General features: G+C 40.4%; 1 protein-coding gene across 4 annotated transcripts in view; it reads right to left on the bottom strand.

The window, feature by feature from the left end:
• Window positions 1-21,589, bottom strand: part of RBMS2 (RNA binding motif single stranded interacting protein 2) — a 1,165,202-nt gene that overhangs the window by 86,670 nt on the left and 1,056,943 nt on the right. For 3 of the 4 annotated variants that reach the window (XM_044083632.1, XM_044083630.1, XM_044083633.1), the window contains exon 13: window positions 5,000-5,087. In XM_044083632.1, coding sequence (XP_043939567.1) covers window positions 5,007-5,087 — 81 coding nt within the window. In that variant the 3' untranslated portion in view covers window positions 5,000-5,006. The remainder of the gene's footprint in view (window positions 1-4,999; window positions 5,088-21,589) is intronic. The other variant, XM_044083631.1, reaches the window with a different exon arrangement.

Genomic DNA, 21,589 nt, shown 5'->3' with positions numbered 1-21,589 from the left:
AATGAGTAGAATGCAAGATGCCATGAACCCCTGAGCTTGCAGGATTTTCCTTGCAGATAACTGGGGTCTGGTGGCTAGTTGAGAGAAGTATGCTGTCAGGTGAGTTTGCTTTTCTGGTATAAGGAATGCCATCTGGGATGCTGTGTCCAGGCTTGCTCCCAGGAATATAATCCTTTGGGTGGGTACTAGTTTGGATTTCTTTTCATTGATAGTGTACCCTAGGGAGGTTAGTAGGGACTTTACAAAGGCCAGGTGTTTGAGCAGCTTTTCCTGACTGTCTGCCTGAATTAAGCAGTCGTCTAAGTATGGGTAAATTTTGATTTTCCTTTGTCTGCAAAAGGCAATGGCTGGAGACAGACATTTTGTGAAAACTCTGGGAGCAGTAGATAAGCCAAAGGGAAGTGCAGAGAACCTACCCTGAAACGTAGATATTTCCTGCATGATTCCCTGATATGAATGTGGAGGTAGGCCTCTTTTAGGTCTAGGGTGGCTAGCAAAGCATCCTTGGAGAGCATGGGTAGCAGTTGCTGGAGGGTGAGCATTTTGAATTTTGCTATCACCAGAAAGGTGTTTAGAATGGATAGATCGAGGATGGGGCGCCAGGTGCTGTCTTTTCTGAGTACCAGAAAAAGTCTGGAGTAGAAACCTTGGCTTTTCTGTTCTGCAGGAACGTGCTCTATTGCCCTCATAGAAAGCAGGGAAATGACTTGCTTTTGCACCTCTGCCCACTGGTTTGGAGGTAGATCTGGGAACCCTTTTGGGGTTGGAAGAGTGTGGAAAGAAACTTTTGTATCCCTGGGACACTATGTTGAGGACCCAGCAGTCGTTGGTAATGGTGGCCCAGGTGCTTGTGTGAGAGAAGAGTTTTCCTCCTAGGGGTAAGTGAAGGTGGGCAGAGGAAGGGGGTGGGGGAGGAGAGTCATTGTGAGTTCTTACCATGAGAGGGTGGCTTAGAACTCCCTGTTTTTGAAGTGGAGGAATTCCACTGTTTTGATCTCTGCATTCCCTGTGGTTGCTGTCTGGGGGGTCTGCTTCCACGGGGTCTGGGCTGAACTGACATGGTGGGAGCAGGAAAGGACCAGTGCTTGGAGAGGCAATGCCTGCTGAACCTGGGTGGCTGGACCTGTAAGAAATACTTAACTGTCTGCATAGATTTAGCTTTTTCTTCCATCTTCTTTAAGACCTCCTCTGCCTTAGTGCAAATAAGTTGTCTTTGTGCAAGGGTGCATCCAACAGTTTAGATTTAACATGGTCTGGCAAGGGTTGTTCCTTAAGCCATGCATGCCTTCTATGGACAGAACCGGTGACTGCTTCCCTGCAAGAAGCTTCTAGGGCGTCAAAACCCAGTGTAAGATGTGTTTAGTTACTTGACTTGCAGAATGCATTAACTCTTGTAACTCTTTAGATTCTACATAAGCAGGAAAGGAAGACATTTTTTGTTTGAGGAGTTCCATGGTATATTACTGAAATTTTAGCATATGGAACTGGCAATTTAGTGCTCTGATAGCAAGAGTAGCAGAGGTGTCTACTTTTTTACCCCATCTGTCTAGTGCTCGGGAATCCCTATCTGAGGGGGTGGGATTCTTAGCAGAGGTTGCTTTAATTCCTTTAGGCCCTTGAGAAATTACCTCGGTGTCAGCAGTAGAATTTTTAAAAGAAATGTGTGCGAGTCAGGGACTCTGTAATACCTGTCAGGTTTTCTGGGTGCAGGAGGGGAGAGTGTCAGGAGTCAAACTGGATTTCAGGAAAACATCGTCCACAACATCCAGAACTTGGGGAATGGCCAGGGGTCTGTGCTGTGGAAGATCTAAGAAATCCCCGAGTCTCTTTTTAGACTGAGGGTAGTCCTGACATTCCCACTGGAAATGCTCCCTTAAGGTATGAAGGGTTGCCCCAAAGGAAAAGTCCTCGGGAGGCGGCTGAAGGAATGGAGTCCTCTGCATCAGAATCCTCATAAGAAGTGTGGGGTTGCATGTCTTCATATTCAGATGCATCAGAGTCATCAGACTCCTTTTCAGACAAAACTACCGGGGACAGATCTCTTTTTTTTCTTTTGGAAGGGGTAGCTTGGCTTCCCCTGATCAGCATGATAAGGTCTTCCGCCATTTTGAGCATTTGAGACTGAGGCAAGGAAGCAGGTGCCTGAGACTGGGTCATTGGTTTCTTGGGTGTGGTTCGTACCCTGGGCCTTAGAAACTCAGTAGTTTTCGAAAGAACGGTAGACGTGAAAGAAGCCGTCGGTTTGTGTCAAGAATCGGTAGTGCAAAGTACTTCCTCGGATGCCCGTACCTGCTCATTGGCTCCAGACTCCTCCAAGGGAGAGACAACCACAGGATCCTTAGTCGAAGAAGAGTTTTGTGGCATACTGGACTCCAAAAAAGTCTCTGTAGTGGCCTGTGAATCCACAGAAGTAGGCATCCGGGGCTGCGAAAGCACCTCACTGAGAATCAGAGAACTGACGACTAGCTTAACGGAAGCGTTTTTGGTAGGTGTGGACCTGTGTGGTCTGTCTATGTCTTTATCCTTACGTTTTTTCAGAAGATCTGCTGTTGGATGGCTTACCGAACCAAAAAACCAAAAAATGCAGACAGCAAGCTGTAGAATTCCAACCAATTTATTGTTAGCGCTTTTGTTCAAAAAAAAGTATTATATTTATTCAAACATACATTTTACTTAGTATAATACCAGCTCTTTAAATGTCTTTAATCATGCTAATTTGCTTTATAATTACTAATTTCATCTTAATTGATGGCCCTATTTTAATTGAGGTATCTTGGGGTTTCTTTGTCTGAAGAAGTTCATGTATTTCCTGAACGAAAGCGCTAACAATAAATTGGTTGGAATTCTACAGCTTGCTGCCTTTTTAGGTTTTTGGTTCTAAGTTTATTTTTTGTTTTGTGTTTATTCAGGATGGCTTATCGAAGCCATATTGGAAATGGAGGACTGCAAGCGAAAATATCTAGCTACAATAAGGGCCTGACGATGTATAGTTCTGGCACTGAACAAAGCACAAAAGAGAGAGTGGGGGACATCGTGGTCTGGGCCTAAGCAAGTGATGCAGTAAGAATGAAAGTCTTGGTGTGGTATTTGCTTTCCACAGGTGAGACAATTGTTAACTTTTTCTGACATCGGTTAGTGCAAGAAAAAAGGATCCCCAATGGGGTACTTAGCTTTAGAAGACTTCAGCTTCAATTCGGAAGACAAAGCTCAGGTAGCGGCTGACTGGTACTCATGCAAACTGCTTCTGCTTCGGGCTCCGTGGCAAGAAACACTGATGTAATGGCGTTGGCTGCCTTACTTTCCATAACTGATGACCTGATGTCAGTCCTGAAGTGACAGCAACTGACGCAGAAATACTAAGCCTCTGGTATTCGGGCCGGCCGAGGGCTACCCTGGCAGGGATAACCGAAATGTGATGACTGCAACAGTGAAACACGAAGAACATCAAACAGCACCAGAATTATCCATTCTAAACACTTAAGCCTTGCCTGTGATATAAAAAGGACCAGGCCCCTGCTTGTAAATGTTTCATCTCTCAAGTCCCTGCTTGCAGTTACTTGTCAGAGATTTGAGATTTATGGCTGGCCTTAAAAAAGGCCCCAGTGGTCATTAGCTTAGTATACACTTATGAACCTGTGATCAACAATTTTCTCTGAATCATGTAAAATCAGTTTAATTTGTTTGCCATCAACTTCTGACAAAACTTGAGAACACAAAGTAATCTTAATTTGTAGTAAAATGCTTTTGTTTTCTCACACTCATTTTAAAGTGCTGCAGTTTACATCCCCACAATCATAAACTTCAAAGTGGGAATGATTTTCCTCTGCTCCTGTAAAACCAGTTTCGTGTGCTTGCACTTGTGGCAGCACTTGTGAAAGCAGCAGATATGACTTTATTGGGTGCAGCATGCATGTTGTATTTTGCTTCCACATGATCTTTCCTTTCCTTATTTGAATCATGAAACCAATTACACTCATTTGCTAGCAATTCTGGCAATGTTTCAAAGAGCAATGTATGTTATATCAACAAACAACTTTATATTGCTTCCTTGCAATCATTTTAAGGTGTATGTTGTTTTTCCAGTATTGTAAAAATAAGATTATGAATGTTTTGTCTTGCCCTGGAGAACACTGACTGAGAAAAGGCAGTTAAGCAGATATGCTATAGATGGCTTCCTTGTGATCACTTTAAAATACTGTATGATACTTCTCAATAATCGTATACATGAGGATGTTTCAGCTTGACTTGGCCAAAATCATTTTAAGTTGTATGCTAGAGATTCTGACAGTACTTATGAAAGTACAATAACTCCATTTTTACTGTGATCAAAATACTGTATGTCGCTTCCCTGAGATTTTTACCATTAAGCATGCCAAATTACTTCCAGTTGTTTACTAGCACTTCTGTTACTGAATGTGAAGGCTATGGAAGTTTTTTTTTAATCAAGACCAAATTGCCCTCTTCCTTCCCTGCAATTGTTTTTGACCACACGTTTATTAAGCAGCAAAGCTTCCATGCACTTAGTGTAAGACAGTGTCTGACACTGAATGTTTATTTTAGTAGTTTAGCTGTTGGTAATAATCACACACTTGTTAAAATGAACTCTAAAATTAAGTTTCACTTTAATTCGCTCTAACATGCATGCCCTAAGTTTGGACTTTAGGACCACTTAAATCACAAAAATAGAATTCTTGCTAATGGCACAAAGAAGAAGAGAAAAGTAGCAGCACAGCTTTTTTTTGTGGGGGGGCAGACCCCATTCACTTCTAAACTCAGCAGAGATTTGTCTTTAATCTTGCAACACCCTATAGCCTGACCTTGTGAGGGTTTGTCCAAACTATAAAACATGATTAGGCAAGCTGCTAAGGTCCCTCTGTATGTCAAGTTAACAGATAAAACATGCCCAATTTAAAATACTAATGTAAACTAGAACATATTTATATGTATAAAATTACAAAAAGTGAACAAATGGAAATATTAACTCCAGGCTACCACTTACCTCAAAGTTATTTGCTGTGTTGGTATGTGTAAGTTGCGTGCTCTGATGGTGTCTCCACTGTAACTTGCTGTTGCTGAGCTCCAGTCTCCTTAGAAAAATGGGAAAATTGTAGCTTTTATACATAAAACAGCTATGTACTAATATTTTACTTTTCTGTGCATTTCTGTGTGTTCAGATGACCTGATAAAACTGCAAAAAAATTAGAAGCTGCAATGAAGAAAAGGCTGGCTGGATGACACTTCTCAAGAAGATCCATTTCAAATAAATGGTACAGTTAGCACACACACACTGAAAACCTGAGAATTTCTGCTGTGTAGATAAACTGGAAGGAACACACTGCATTAATTTTATGAAATCACAAATAGGCAACTGGAGTCGTATTCCATAGCAGGAATTGTTAATTGAAAGGGGCACATCAAGTGCATGCTCTAAATCTGGCCATGAGAAAGCAGCAAAGACCCATATTGGTAAAGATGCAGTCATGTGAGCAGAAAGAGTTGATCCTGACGAAACTTGGCAGAAGAGAAAAGTATTAAGAATGGAAGACTACAGAGTGTTTATGGAAAATGATTATTCGGCATAAGCAGAAGAGAAACAAAGTTATCCCAGCAATCAGGGAATGTTGAGGGGAAGATGTGAGATTCAAGTTGCTGTATCCAGCTGTCATCAGAAAGTTTTCCTGGAGAACCAAGGCATTTTTGATGCAGAACAGGATAAGGAGGAAATGCAAAAGTTTATCCAATAAAAAGTGAGCCATCAAACAGAAGGGGACTCTGCTACTCATTCATAACATAAATAAGTACACATTGCCACTGAAACATTTTCCAGTGTGACAAAGGAAAATGCTTGAGACACTGAAAAAAGGCAAAAGAGTTGCCTAGAAGAATCAGGAATACATTGGACATGAACGAGAGTCTGGTGTTGGGACATGGAGATGAACAGGAAAAAGAACAGCAAGACTGAAATTAGTGAATAAATGTGAGATTTTGCGTCAATCACATTTGTGAAATGTGGCTTTACAAGAAAAAGAGGCTGAGAGATTGGATTTTTGTTGAATTTGTTTAATTTATGGGAGACTGACGGGCATGTGCCCTACTTCATGTTATTAATGTTTGTAAGGACAGTAAAGGGGAAAAAGAAAAGAGAAACTGTACATAAAACAAATTTTGATCTAAACAGTATTTGTTATAAAAACATTTAATGATACAAATTGCACATTATATAGTAAAATAGTTTGTCAATGTATGTGATAGTGATACTAAAGTAAACAAGTACTTTTTTATTTTTTAGTTTAGAGTAGACAAAAGCACATTTAAGTTAATAGACTGTAATATTGGACTGTTGGAGTAGGGAACAGGGTGTAAAAGTACATTGATTATAATATATGTACAGATGAAATATGTTCTTTTTCTTTTACATTGGTGAATGTCTGTATTAATGTCCTTGGCTTAAACTAATGACACATTTTTTTTGTTTGTGTTTTGGAGACCACAGTGTAATGAATAGTTTTCCTTTAAAAAATGTTCATTGTTAAGAAGTACATTCTGTTCTTATGCATCCGTGGAAACAAGTTAATTAAAGGTAAAGGTAATAGCTTGAGAGGTCTGAACATTTCATTTTACATTTCTCTCAGTAAACAAAGGTACAGGGTCAAGCAACTCAGTGAAAAATAAAGTTTGGAATTATTGGAACTGAATGAATAAGAGCTGCATTTCTGGTAATTAAATATGTTAATCCATTTACTAGAACAGTATATAATTTTAGTTTTAATTAAAATAGCCAGTACACTTTTTCTTAAGAGTAAAAGTTAATGTTTTGAAAGCATGCAAGATGTTTTTCACATCACAGAGGGGACTAAGGATCAGACAACAATCAGTGAAGCAGCAGCACAGACTAAATACACTTTAGAATGGATAACCTTAACTTTAAGTTGGTCAACGCCTGTGGTTGCAACTGTCAATTTGGGACAACTGTTCTTACCAGGAGGGTTAAACTTCATTATTTGAAATTGTACATAGTTTTGTGTGTTTGTTAATAGGTTATTGGGGGATGTTCTTGGAGAGTGTTTCTGTTTTTTTAGGGTTTTTATTAAAGTTTTATAAAATGTGACATGGGTTCAAATACAGATGAGAGGAAACAACTATATAAAGGATCAACCTACCAAAAATTAGTGGGTGCATGTAAAACAAAAGCTGAAAACAGGCATGGAATGCAAAGGACCTCACAGGTATAGATGAGTATTGAATTGTATTAAGAAACGTAGAGTGCAAATAGCAGTGCTACAGGAGACACATTTGGAAAGAAGTGAGCACATGAATTTTATAAAGAAATTATTTCAGGATGGATATTTAGCAGAATATCAGGGAGAAAGGAAAACAGGAGTAATTTATACTAATTTCTAGAGGAACTCCAATAGTGATAGAAGAGAAAAAAAGATGATAATGGTAGATATGTGGTAGTAAGACCTCCTGCCAAACCAAGAGGATTCTGCTGGCATGTATATACATTCCACCAAAAACTGCTACTGTGGAGCTTAAGAAATTTGTGGGAGAAATAATCAGCTTTCAGCAAGGAATACTACTTATAGCTGGGAACTGGAACTTGATTTGCAACAGTGAGGGTCTATCTGGGGGACCTAGAAGGAAAAGTACAACAAAACCGGTTAGATATCTGAAGAAATTTATGAAAATGTTTGTTATGGAAGATATCAATTAAGTAGTAGGAATTTGGAGAGAATTTGCATATTATTTTACAGGAACATGTGCATTTAGTTGAAAACTTTGACATACATCCAGTGCCTACTTCAGATCAAGCACCAGTAATAACCAAGACAAAATGCAGACTAATGAACTACAAATGAGACATTGGCACTTCCCCAACAACCTGTTAAAAAGGAAATAATTCAAGTGTTATTAGGCAAGACAGAAATTTTTTCATTAGTTATAGCTAGTGAGTGGGTTAAAATGAAAATGGAGTTTAAAAATAGGGTAGACATAAAAGAGAAAGAGATACATTTAAGAAGCAACTGGAATTATTAAGAGGGTACCACAAAGGTTAAAGTATTGCAGAATAAGGGGAATCCTCTAGAGCAAGAAGGGGTGCAACCGCAAGAGTGCTAAAGAGAAAATATGGAAGTAACTGGATAATATGCATGAGTTTAGAAAGAATGCTTCGAAGCAACTATTTTTGATAATTGAAGAGCAAAAAAAAAAAAAACTTAATAGCGTGACTTAGGCAACAGAAATTAGAAAGGGTTGTCACCTAACTTTGGGAGTCTATAACAAGAAAAATAAGCAGAGATGCTGTACAGGTATTTAAGACATTTTGGAAAATTTATGAAAATCTGTATAAAGCAGAGACATCTGGAAATCAAGAGAGGAAAAATGTAAATAATTATGGAAGACTTAATTATGCCAAAGTTAGGGGCAGATGAGGTTCAACAATTAACAGTTAAGACAGGAGGAGATGAGAAAAACAGTGATGGTATAATCAGTCTCTAGGAAGGACTCGATTCAATTTTAAACCAAGATTATAAAGTGTTTGTGTGTGTTAGCTAACAGAATGGCAAATGTGTTGCTAAAATTGACAGATATGGATCAATGTGGTTTTGTGAAGGTGAGGCAAACTTTTGACAACATTAATAGAACAACGATAATCAAGAGGGAAGCAGAATGTAAGAAAATACTGCTGTTGTTGGTGGATCTTGACGCAGAGAAAGCATTCGATAGAGTAAGCTGGGAATGTATGATTAGGGCAATGGAAGCACTTTAATTCCCTGATAAAATAATAAGGTTAATTTGGGGTAGATGTGAAGGATTAGAGGTAAGAATTAGTGGGAGGGTTGCTCCCTAAAATGTCTTCTTTCTCCTTTATTTGCTTTATATTTAGAGACATTGGCAAATAAAATAAGGGACTCAGAAAATTCAAGGATATAATGGGTATGGTAATCAAGAAAAGTTGGCTGTATTTGCAGATGATACTGTTTTGTGCCTGAAATCCAACAAAGACATCTGTGTGTTGTGAAACATTTTGTGATGCTTTAAAGTCTTTTTGGGATATAAAATTAATGAAGACAAAACAAAAGCTACAGTTGTAAATTATGTATCCACACATGAACTTGTTCAGCGATACCCATATTTATGGGGACATGATACAGTGAAGTATTCAGAAGTATGGATCTAAAAACTCTTCTGTTATGGCAGCTACGCATATGTGGGAAGAGATTAAACAAATGATAATATCAAAACTGAGAAACTGGAAGCTCTTGTTTGTAGATATGATTAATAAGATACAAGCAGTGATAATGTACATTCTGTTTAGTTTTAGATACAGGTCAGGCATATTTTTATCAACCAGAGGAGAAATTAGACAACAATTAATAAAGACTTGAAGGAATTTATTTGGGACAGGAGGAGAGCAAGACTTAAGTGGGAAAAGTTGATCCTTCCAACTGAGCAAGGTGGCTTAGGATTACCTGACTTGAATGGATATTTTAGAGCTTACCCAGTCAAGGCACCTATACACAACACAAACAGAATGTTATAATTCAAAGAGGAAAGGAGTGATGATGAAGGATGGGGGAAAATCAAGAAATTAGGAGAGATTGGGATTGTGGATGTAGATCCTTAAGGACGATAATTACATCCATACAGAAAATTATATTCATAAAGTAGCAGGAAGCACTCTAAGAACTAAGCTAAAAGGAGAATGAATAAAGGAGATTTTGCTGATAGAGATGACTGCAAGTCCAGTTACAGAGAACAGGCACGACTGGGGCTGGAGTTTACTAGAGAAAACTGACAAAGAAACCAAGGTACTGGGCATAAATAATAACTAAATGGGCAAAGGTAACAGAACGGGATGAACCCAAGAGGACATTTGGACTGCGGGCTAGAGACAGCCTTCCGCACCAGGGACTGATGGAGTACAGGCAAAGAAAAAGGGATATGGGAATCCTTAGTGAAAGACCTGCTAATGTAGCATTTAGTTGAATGCAGAACAGAAGCTACTACTAAAAAGGGATAATTAGTAGGGCATATAAAACATTACACAGTAACTATAAGACTCAGATGGGTTAGAAAAGACTGAGAAGAAAGATTGGATTAGAAATTTACTAGGAAGCAATGGGAGGACATATGTGCAGCTCCCAAGTATGCAACAAAATCCAGAAGGTTTAGACTTTTTCTTTGAATGTACTTGCAAAGATATTTTTATACCTAAAGCAGACTTCAAAGAAATTTTCCTCAGGTAAATGGCAAATGTTAGATATGTGATGGGGAAGAAAGAGGTAACTGGGGACCTATGTTTTGGGAGTATAATGATTTGGGAGAATTTAAACATTCCCTACAGAGTATTCTGACAGAAGTATTGTGTAAGCAAATGGGTATAACAATGGAATGATTCTGTTGAGCTGGGGTACAGTATCTGAATTGCCTAGATAGAGTAAAGCCTTGTTACGTTTAATTCTGGTGGCTGCCAAAAAAACAATTACTAGAAAATGGAAATCAAAATCTACACCAACTGCATTTGAAGTACTGAACATTATAACACAAACAAAACAACTGGAAATGGGATATTTAGAAAATGAAGGAGCAAATTACATAGAAATAAATGGAAGCTGTGGGAACAATACAAGCAGAATAAAGCTCAGATGGAGTGAGGTTTAAGGGAAGGCAGGAATTGAGCAATTTAGGTAAAGTTTGACTGATAGCTGTACATATAAACAAAAAAAATATTAATATTATTCCAGTTATATACATCAAATATGTTCTTTTTATGTTTGCCTCTGTCCTGTGTGATAATTTAATAAAGGTGTTTAAAAAAAGGAGATCATGCCCCATCCATACTGACTTGATGGGGTCTCTTAAATGGCTCCCTTTCTCTAAAAGATGGAATGCTTCTCTCTTGCTGTGTTCTTCTGATGAGATCAGACATAAGGAAATGGTCAGTAGGACTTGGGGGATGGCATTGAAAAGAACTGTACAATTGTCCACATGTTAAGTTATGACAACCATATGGGTAGGTAGAGGAACACATGACCTTTGACTGCTTCAGAGGGGGGGGGCATTTAGGTGAGTCTTTCAGAGTTAGACTGGTGCTTACCAGAAGGTAGACTGTGGAGCCCTTGCTATTTGCCAATTACCATGCCCACTGGGCTTGTGACCATTCTGGAACCTGGTTATCATAGCATCTCTGTTTTCTTTCTAAACCTCTCATTTTCATATTCTGCTGTTGAGCATGCTTGTAGCACATCTGATGTAGATTCCTTGGGGAAGAAGCTGAAAATTGAAACCAACAGCAGAGAGGTGTTTTGCCCTCTTTCTTCACATTCTTCAGGTGTTTAATTCAGTAACAGCACAAACAATGCATTGCAACTGAAGGAGGAAATCATGAAGGTTGTCTTAGTGTCTTCAACAAAGTTAGTCAGGTGCAACCACAGTTTGTGCACCATCCATTGAGTTGTGCTCCAGTCATATGGCAACGTTGAATGTTAGTGTGATGGTTGTCAGATGTGATTTCAAGTTTTTCCTCAGCTCCTTGTCTGACATCCTTTCCAGTGTGTGGTTCATCTCACTGACAACCTCCTGCTGGAAAGAAAATGTGCAGCAAATAGTTTACCACCATCACTGAAAAAGAGGAAGGGATGTACACACTTATGTCCCTAGTCTATCCATCACTTTGGAATCCTTGTGTGGCAGATGGACAGCAGGGCTCTGTGATGTGCAAGCCTTTTAAGGGCTGCCACTATGGAATCAGGCTCAGGTGTGTTTGACAAGCCTAAATCATGGAAGGGTGGGGAGGTAGAGGATCTTGTCCAGTTGCCTTGGGATAATAACTACAACACACAGGCTTTTCAGTGTTACATTTACTACCAGGCACAACATCCTATCAAGGGATAGGGGCCTAAGTGGACAGCTGAGAAGACTAGAAGGCTTCTTCCAAGATTTGCCATGGAAACTTTGGCTCTTTAGTGGACCATAGAATCTTTTTCTTCTACTATTAGATTTTTCCAAAACTGGGGTTGTTTGGGTGTGTGTGTAAGGGATGCCAAACCTGATTTCTCATCCTTATTTGGGGTGGGGACTTCAGTGGGGAGTCAGTGTTTCCTGCTGCAACTGTGCTTTCCTCCTCTCTCTTGATGGGATTTTTCAGAGGAGAAGAAAGCAGAAATCTCTACCACACATCTCTAAAGCCTCCAGCAATGGCCCATCCACCCCACACCTTGCAAAGAAGGCACAGATTCTGTTAGTGATAACTGAACTGTGGTAATCAAGCCCTGTGCAAGTGCTATAGTGGATATCTGTAGCCTGCTGTGATTACTGCATGTTTCTTCACTGGCCCTTCAGAGAAACTGCCCAATACATGGCACCAAGCCAGACAAATGCTAGTATTCAGGCTGATATGAGTTAACCCTAACCCCATGGTCCTGATCCTGATGGTCAGAACACCAAACATGACAAACTGAGCCCAGGGCCAAAATGTGTTGGTCCCAAGGCTGACATGTAATGTGACTTAAGGACACGGACATCATAACAATCACCTACAAAGAAAAGTGCCCAGATGAAGCTGGTTGCTAGGCAACCCAAGAATAGCCTGTGCAATGGTCTTTGCTCCCTCCTTAATATCAATATCAAAAATGCAAAAGGAGGAGCCCATGGGAAGACACAATCTCATGGACTAATTCATAAGGTAACTGTGATGCATGCTCTGCTGTCCTGTGCTTGCACAGGGAGTGTGTCTGTTTGAACCTTAGCCACTCCTGTAAGTATCTCTACCTGCAGGCTCTGTACCCGGGTGCATGAAAACCTGTTTCTGCTTCATCTTTTGCTCTCAAGTGGCACTCTACTCTTGTCAATTGTTTTCTCATTTTCTCTTGTCATCCATGAGCCTGACCCTGTCCTTGTCAGGTTTTCCTCCAGTCAGAGCTGACCCTTAATTTTGAACTGTGCAACCTTCCAAATGGTACCACTGTGATCAATGTCAGCAAAAAGTACAGTTGTGTACACTTACCATAAATGTAGACGTTAGAGTGTATTCACTGTTGCAGTCATTACATTTGGGTAATCTGCTGGCAGGCTGCCCTCAGTCGGCCGGAATATCAAAGTCGGGTCCTGCGTCGGTTGGTGTCTCCTCTTCCATGACGTCAGGGGTATAAAACATGCAGCCAACGCCATTTTCTTTAGTTTTTCTTGACCCAGATGTCAGGTGCTCCCCAAATGAGGAGCAAATATATATATATATATATATATATATATATATATATATATATATATATAAAACAATATATAACAATGCAATTGTAACAACATAGACTTTACCTTCATCTAAAAGCAAATACACCACAAAGGCTGTAGAATATAGTGAAGGAAACAGAAGTTCTAGAAAAAAGGGGGATGGTGGGTGGGTAACCTGGACTCCAACAGTGAATACACTCGAACATCTACATTTACGGTAAGTGTACACAACTCTACTATGTTGTTAGTGTTTCACTGTAGCAGTCATTACATTTGGGTAGAATCCCAAAGCTATAGATGGAAGGCTGGAACTAAATAGCCTTAGGGGCGGCTATAAGGCCCTGCAGAACTGCAGTGACAAAGCCTGCCCTGGACTTAGAGAAGAGAGGCAAATGATAATGCTTTGTAAAAGTATGAAAAGAGCTCCAAGTAGCAGATTCTAGAATATCTTTGGTTGGCACCCCTCTGAGAAAAGCTGCTGAGGTAGATGCAGCCCTGGTGGAATGTGACCTGATACCCTTGGGCACCGGTTTACCATGATGCAAATAACAGAAACAAATGCAGTGACTTATCCATTTTGAAATAGTCTGCTTTGAAATAGCCTTTACCTCTGATCCTGCAGCAAATGCCACCAGATTTTACTGGTTTACCATGATGCAAATAACAGAAACAAATGCAGTGACTTATCTATTTTTAAATAGTCTGCTTTGAAATAGCCTTTCCCTCTGATACTGCAGCAAATGCCACTCAGATTTTCTTAGAGATTTGGTCCTGTTTAAATATAATCTTAGTTGTCTGTGTACATCCAAGGAATGCAGAATCCTCTCCCCATTGTTCTATGGATTTTGGTAGAAAGTTGGCAGGTGAATAGTTTGGTTAAGAGCCACACTGTATACCACCTTAGGCATAAAGGAAGGGTTGGTCCTGAGGGACACTCTGTCTGGGTAAAATATAATAAAAGGCTCCACAGCCATGACGGCCTGTAGTTCTGAAACCCTTCTTGCTGAAGTGATTGCCAGAAGGAAAGCTGTTTTCCAAGATAAAAACTTTACATCCGCAGTAGCTGCTGGTTCAAATGGAGGCAGGGTGAGCTTTTCCAACACAAAACTGAGGTTCCATGCAGGAACTGGTGATCTTCTGGGAGGCCTTAAATTTTTGGCCCCTCTAAGATACTGTTTTAGCAGAGGATGACAAAAGATGGGAGGCTCTGTGTTGTAATGAGCCGAGATGGCAGAGGCATGGATTTTTATTGATGAAAAAGATAGGCCCTTGTCAAGCATCTCAGTTAAATATTGTAAAATCTGAGGAATATTTGGCTTTGCTGTGTCAGTCCCTTGTGTTCGGTTCCAAGCACAGAATCTCTTCCATTTATCAGCAAAACTTCCAAAATGACACCCATCACAGATTTACTGAGAGGTGTTGTTTGAATAATTACATGATCAGCCATGCTGCCAGGTTCAGAGTTTGGAGATGATTGTGCAGAATTTGATTGCTCTGCTGAGACAGTAGATGAGGTATTTGAGGCAAGTACCAAGGAGGGAGTTGAGACATATTCCTTAGAATTGGATACCAGTGCTGGTGAGGCCAGTCCAGGGCAATTAGGATTATTTTTGTTTTTTCCTGTCTGACCTTTAGCAGGACCTTGGGAAGAAGAGGCAGAGGAGGAAAGGCGTAGACTGATAGGTTTTTCCAACTGAAGGATAGAGCATCCACTTTCCATACTTGTCTGTGATAAGTCCTTGTGCAGAATTTGTCCAGTTGATAATTCTGGGGGGAAGCAAATAGATCTATGTCCAGGCTCCCCCATTTCTCTGTTATCATGTTGAAGACTTGTGGATCCAGTTTCCACTCGTGAGGGTCCATAAGATTTCTGCTTAGGTCGTCTGCCAGAGTATTTTGTTTTCCTGGCAGGAATTGAGCTTGAAGATGTACTTGGTAAGTCAGAGCGGTGTCACACAATGCCATGGCTAGTCTGCAAAGGGAGTAGGAATGTGTACCCCCCTGCTTGTTTATGTACCACATAACCGTGGTGTTGTCCGTCTTTATCAGTAGTTGTCCTGGATGAAGTAAGTCCTTGAAGGCTGTCAGGGCATTCTGAACAGCTAACCTCTCTTTCTGGTTGATATGCAGATGCATTTGTTTTGGGCTCCATATGCCCTGAATACATCTCCCAGCCAGGTTGGCCCCCCAAGCATAGTCTGATGCATCTGTAGTTAGGTTTTGTTGGCAGGGGGTAGAGTGAAAGACCGTCCCATGTTCTGGTGACATGTCTCTGTCCACCAAAGAAACTCCTGTTGTAGGTAGGGAATGAGGGGAATCATTGTTTCCAGACTGTGACGATGTTGACTCCATAACATTTTTAGATACCACTGTAGTTTCCTCATATGCAGTCTTGCATATGGAATTAGTAGAATGCAGGATGTCATGAACCCCAAAGCCTGCAGAATTTGTTTTGTAGATAACTGGGTTTTTGCTGCTATCTGTTTGAAGTAAATAGTCCATTGCCTTTGTTTGTCTGGCGTAAGGTAAGCCATCTGGGCAGTTGTATTCAAGCTTGCACCCAGGAATGTAATCTTTTGAGAAGGGTACCAGTTGTGATTTGTTTTCATTTATTGTGTACTCTAGGCATGTTAGAAGCCTTTTCACAAACGCCAGATGCTGAAGAAGAATGTCCTTGTTTTCTACTTGAATGAGACAGTCGTCCAAGTAAGGATAGATTTGTATGCTTTTGTCTGCAAAATGCAATTACTGGTGCCAGGCACTTTGTAAAGACCCTGGGCGCAGTAGATAAGCCAAAGGGCAGTGCAGAGAATTGGTAATGCATAAAACCAGCCTTGAAGCGGAGGTATCTTCTGCACGATTCCCTTATTGGGATATGCAGGTATGCTTCTTTTAAGTCTAGAGTCACTAGCCAAGCGTTCTTGCCCAGCATGGGCAGAAGCTGTTGCAAAGTCAGCATTTTGAATTTTAGGATGTACAAGTATGTGTTCAAAATCGATAAATCCAGTATTGGGTGCCAGGCATTGTCTTTTCTGGGTACTAAGAACAGTCTTGAGTAAAATCCTTGTCCTTTTTCTAGTTCTGGTACTGGCTGAATAGCCCCCATATCCATGAGGGACGTAACTTGTTTCTGTGCCTCTGCCCATTGATTTTGTGGCAGATCTGGCCAACCATTTGGAATTGGCAAGGTATGGAAATGAAATCTGTATCCCTGGGATACTATGTTTAATACCCACTTGTCCTGGGTTATTAACTGCCAATTTTGAGCATGAAGTGCTAGTTTTCCCCCTAAGGGGGCTGCCAAAAGATAAGTGCTTGGTGATGGCAGAGGGAAGTCAATGAGACTGTTTACTGTAGGGTTGTGCTTTGTTTCCTCCAGATTTGGAGGTAGAGGCACCCAATTGCTTTGACCTGTAAGAACCCTGTGATTGATATCTGGAGCCTTTTCAGTGCCTGGATTTGGCCTGTGAGGCTCTGTCGGACACAGGAAAGGACCAGTTTTTTGTAGGCCAGTGTCTACTGAATCTTGGTGGCTGCATTTGTAAGAAGTCTTTTACAGTTTGCATAGACTTAGCTTTGTCTTCCATTTTCTTTAAAACCTCTTCTGCCCTATTACCAAACAGAGTATCATGCTGTAATGGTGCATCCAACAATTTAGTTTTAACATGATCAGGCAGACTTTGCTCCTTGAGCCGGGCTTGCCTTCTAATCACAGATCCAGTAACTGCGGCCCTGCAGGAGGCCTCCAAGGAAACAAAACCACATTGCAAAGTATGTTTTCCAATCTGTTCTGCTGCATGCAATAATTTGTGTAATTCTTTACTTTCTGCACATTCAGAAATCAACATAATTTTCTGTTTCAATAATCCCATAACATGCTGTTGATATTTAAGCATATGAAACTGGCAGTTTAAGGCTCTAATTGCCAAGGTTGCAGACGTATAAACTTTATTTCCCCATCTATCCAGCGCCCTGGAATCTCTATCAGAGGGGGTAGGATTCGTAGCTGTTGAGGCCTTTATACCTTTGGGACTCTGTGAGAGAGTTTCGGGGTCAGCAGCAGGGTTTTTGAATAAAAAATTTGTGGGAGTCAGGAAACCTGTAATATCTGTCTGGCTTGCTAGGATCCGGAGGTAGGGAATATGGAGCCATGCTTGATTCCGAAAACTCATCATCAACCATGTCTAATACAGGAGGTATGGCTAAAGGCCTATGCTGAGGAAGAAGAAGGAAATCCCTAAGCCTCTTTTTTGATTCTGAGAAATCTTGACTCTCCCAATGAAAATGTTCCCTCAAAGTATGCAAGGTTTCCCCAAAAGAATAATCCTCAGGAGGAAATACAGATGGGATGGATTCCTCTGCTTCTGAATCCTCATAGGGTGGTATAGAAAATTCCTGATCAGAAGAGGAATCAGAAGAAATAGAAACCTGATCTGAACATTCATAATCAGTGTCTTGCCTAGGCCTCTTTTCAGGGGGGGTTGGGAACCCTTGATCAAGGTAATTAAGTCTTCAGCCATTTTGATCATCTGTTTTTTGGGCATAGAGGCCTGAGCACGTGGCTCATACGTAATTTTTTTTTAGCCTTAGAAGTTGCTTTTGTCTGTTTTTGAAGCTGGCGTGGGTTTTATATAGAAATGCTGAGGCCTGAAAACACCCTCAGAAGCCGGTGCCTGCTCAGAGGCTCCGGACCCATCCGAGGGACAGACATCCGCGGGTACAATACTTTGAGAATCTCGCGGCATGCCGGACTCCGCATGGGTCTCAGTAGAGGCCTGTGACTCGAAAGTAGCGGGTATCAGGGGCTGCGAAAGCACCTCAATGAGTAATGGCGACTGACTTAGGAGAAGCTTCGTCGTCGGTTTTGGACCTCGACGGTCTGTCTCTGTCCTTTTCTTTGCGTTTTTTGTGAACTCCAGTAGTCGGACTGCTATCCGACAACATTTCAGGGTAGGTAAATCTGTTTCCAAAATATTTTGAAGCAAAGATATACCGAAGCTTAATAGTGCATTGGTTAAATCTAGCACAAAATCGACAGCAAGGCACGTTATGATCTGGGCCTAGGCAAGGAATACAGTACAAATGGAAATCCTTATGAGGTATTTGCTTCCCACAAGTAATGCAATTATTAACTTTTACTGACATCGGTATGGAGCAAGAAAAAGTTTTCCCAATGGGGTACTTAGCTTAATCTGAAGACTTCGGTTCTGAAACTCAAATGTGAAAATTTCAGGAGTCGGCCGACCGGCACTTGCGAACTGCTTCTGCTTCGGGCACCGCGTGGCAAGAAAGACTAAAGAAAATGGTGTCGGCTGCATGTTTTATACCCCTGACGACCTGACGTTATGGCAGAGGAGACCGCAACCGACGCAGGACCCAAGACTTTGATATTCAGGCTGACTGAGGGCAACCTGCCAGCAGATTTCCCAAATGTAATGACTGCAACAGTGAAACACAAAGAACTTCTACTGAGATAAAGGCCATTCTAGAAACATTTTGGGAGTCTTGCTGGCTAAAGCCAGTGTACTTTATCTTACCTCTTGTGGTGCTCTTAGTAAATCCTTCATAAGTACTGGCATTCAGCATCGAAGTGTTCTGACCCAGGCAAGCAACACATAAGAGTGTTTGTCCTTGAAAGATTTCAATACCGTACTTACATTTTTTAAAAGTCAAGTCAGTTTTGTTTTCCATCATGTTTCAGTACTTAAAACACTTTAATTCCAAGAATACAGATGCAATTACTAGGTTGGCTAGATGCACTGTTTCTTCACTAAACAGCCACAGAAAAGTAATGAAGCAGTTGCCGTTAATGCCACTTGAATTAAACACACAGCTAAGCACAAAACACCATGTAGATAAACGCAGCATACAGCAGCAAATATTAACACATTCCCTAAGACCAAGAAGCACTTACAGTCTAACAGAAAAAACTACATTTGGTGCTTAACAAGCTGAAAAAAGAAAGGAGGGTTTTCAAATTTTGTTAGCAGTTCCACAAAAATGCACTGTCCTGAACATATTAAAGTTCTCTTAAAAAATTGAAATTTCTTGTACTGTGAAAGGTCTACAATGGTCTAGGCTTTTTTCAATGTCACAAATGAGATCTGAAGTCAGGGCATTGTAGTTGATGGGAAGGGGTCTGCAGCTTTGGAACGTTTTTTTTTTTATATGCTGAATTCTTTAGGACCTGGGTGGCCCTAAGTCCTGCCAGTCGGGAGGATACAGGGGATCACTTCAGTAAGTAATGTATGACTTTAGACCAAGGAAAAAAAACTGCCTACATTAGACTGGAGATCTTTTAGATGTAAGATATGAACTATAAAAGAATTTGGCACTGACCTTTTGAGTTATACAGAGTAATACTATGATGTGGTTGGAGGGACAAATGACAATTACAAAATAAAGGAGACTAAAGGATGTGCTGTAGTGCGATACACAGTTTACAAAAATTAATAGGTCTGGAGTAAAAAAAAAAAATACAGCATTATAAAACAGACAAAGAAGCACTCATCCCAAACTGCAGGCTTTCATTGATGAAGGTACAGCTGCATGCAGTAGTAACCATAGCAAAAGATGTCTGACTTCCTTTCTATGTTTTCAGCTTTCATTACATTTGGGTTCATCAGCTGCACCTGTACCTCTCAAATGTCCAGAATTTTGCAGAACATCTCCGATTTTGCTTTGTATTTTTGCCCTTTCCTTCAGAAGAGTTGTGATTTTCTAGTACATCTCTGTGGACAGCAGGTAGTCAGTACTACCAGACATTAGAGTTTCAAATTTATCTTTCACAAAATGCATGCTGATACAGAATCTTATTCTATTAACTTTTTAAGTTAGAGTAAACTCTGAAAACTATTGCCGATTTTGGGCCTTCGTCCTCCCATTATTTCTGGCTTTGTCCAGAATTCTTATGCAAAGAAGTGGAGACATATTGCTGTGCCAAGTCTCCTTTAAATGGCTCTGAATTCCAATGTAGTGAAGACATTAAAGGCAATCTGCTTTCACTTCCTAAAGCCAATGGATGGCATCAGACACAAGTATAAAATCAGCATAAACATAAAACTAAATCCTCTTGTATATGAACAACACACAGAAGCAGGGCATGTGCATGGCAAACAGTCCCAGCCTGCCTTTCAGTCAGCAGTGTGACTCTGGTAATCTCATTTGCCCAACACAGACTCAAGGGCTGGCACCATACCTCTCAGAGCAAGAAATATGGACAAAGCCATAAATAAAAATGGGACAAAGGCCCAAAAATAGGGACAATTTTTAAATACTGGTCTTACAAACTTAGAAAGTTGATCAAATAACAGGTGTTGCATTAGCATGAATTTTCTGAAGGGTATGAAGTCTGATACTCAATTCTCTGTCATTGTTTTCTAACTTCAGTCTTTGATGATTTGCCACTAATTTGCCAGAAAACCACAATTTTATGAAAAACAGACCAAAAATATGAGACAAAAATCTGTACAATTGAGAGGCATGGGTGGCACTATAAAGCTACTCCTTTTTATGAGCTTTGCAAGGATACAAAACTTTATCAGATATTTAGATTTAATGGAAAGCTTACTGTTCTCCTAAGGAACAGCTGACAGCTAATCTTTTACTAACTTCTAACTGAGAAGAATGGCAACCTCATCCCCTAACCTTTATAGTCAGAAGGGGCCAAGAGCAGTACATCACATCAGTATGACGCTGCAGACACAGCCAGCTTTATGCATCACTGTACAGTAGTTAGCACACAGGACTAAAGCTCTGACCTGCTAATAAGCTACTTCCTGTGCCAAGGATATGGGGTTTGAATCTTTCTACCTTCATTTGCCTACTATGTGATTATGAGTCACTTATCCAGACAATGTTTTTGGGGGCAACTGGGAATTGGGGCTAGACTCCTTAATGGTTTCCTGGACTGCATGCCTAGTACCTACCTATGAACCAACAGACAATAAAAGTCTTTAACAAAAAGTGGGGGAAAGGGAGAGACCTAGTTTAAGCAAGTAAGAAAGTTAAGAACAATCTAATGCTATGGTGCGTGGCAGACTGCTGTACTTATTCCTTTTTTGTCTTTTCAGCAGTCATCATATGTGCTACCATCTAAGCTAGGGACACAAAAAGGAAGAGCAAACTCCCCTAGCCCTAAAGTTGGCATCTTGGTTATAACGTTTAGTCAGACTGCAAATTAAAGAAGGTAATGGCTTTGCAAAGCTCTATATCAGAAGCTTCTATGAAGAGATAGTCAGTTGGACAATGGCCTTGTGACAAAAGACAGTAATCTCTGGTGGTGAAGTACTGAAGTATGGGAGGCCATCACAAATGTAGTGTATTCTAAAATATAGTCAAGCGGGGATTGCTAACT

The sequence above is a fragment of the Protopterus annectens genome, chromosome 9.part0, assembly GCF_019279795.1.
Source record: "Protopterus annectens isolate FY-2018-M chromosome 9.part0, PAN1.0, whole genome shotgun sequence".
Taxonomy (NCBI): domain Eukaryota; kingdom Metazoa; phylum Chordata; order Ceratodontiformes; family Protopteridae; genus Protopterus; species Protopterus annectens.
The sequence above is the reverse complement of the archived record's forward strand: the minus strand, read 5'-3'. Positions and strand labels throughout refer to the sequence as shown.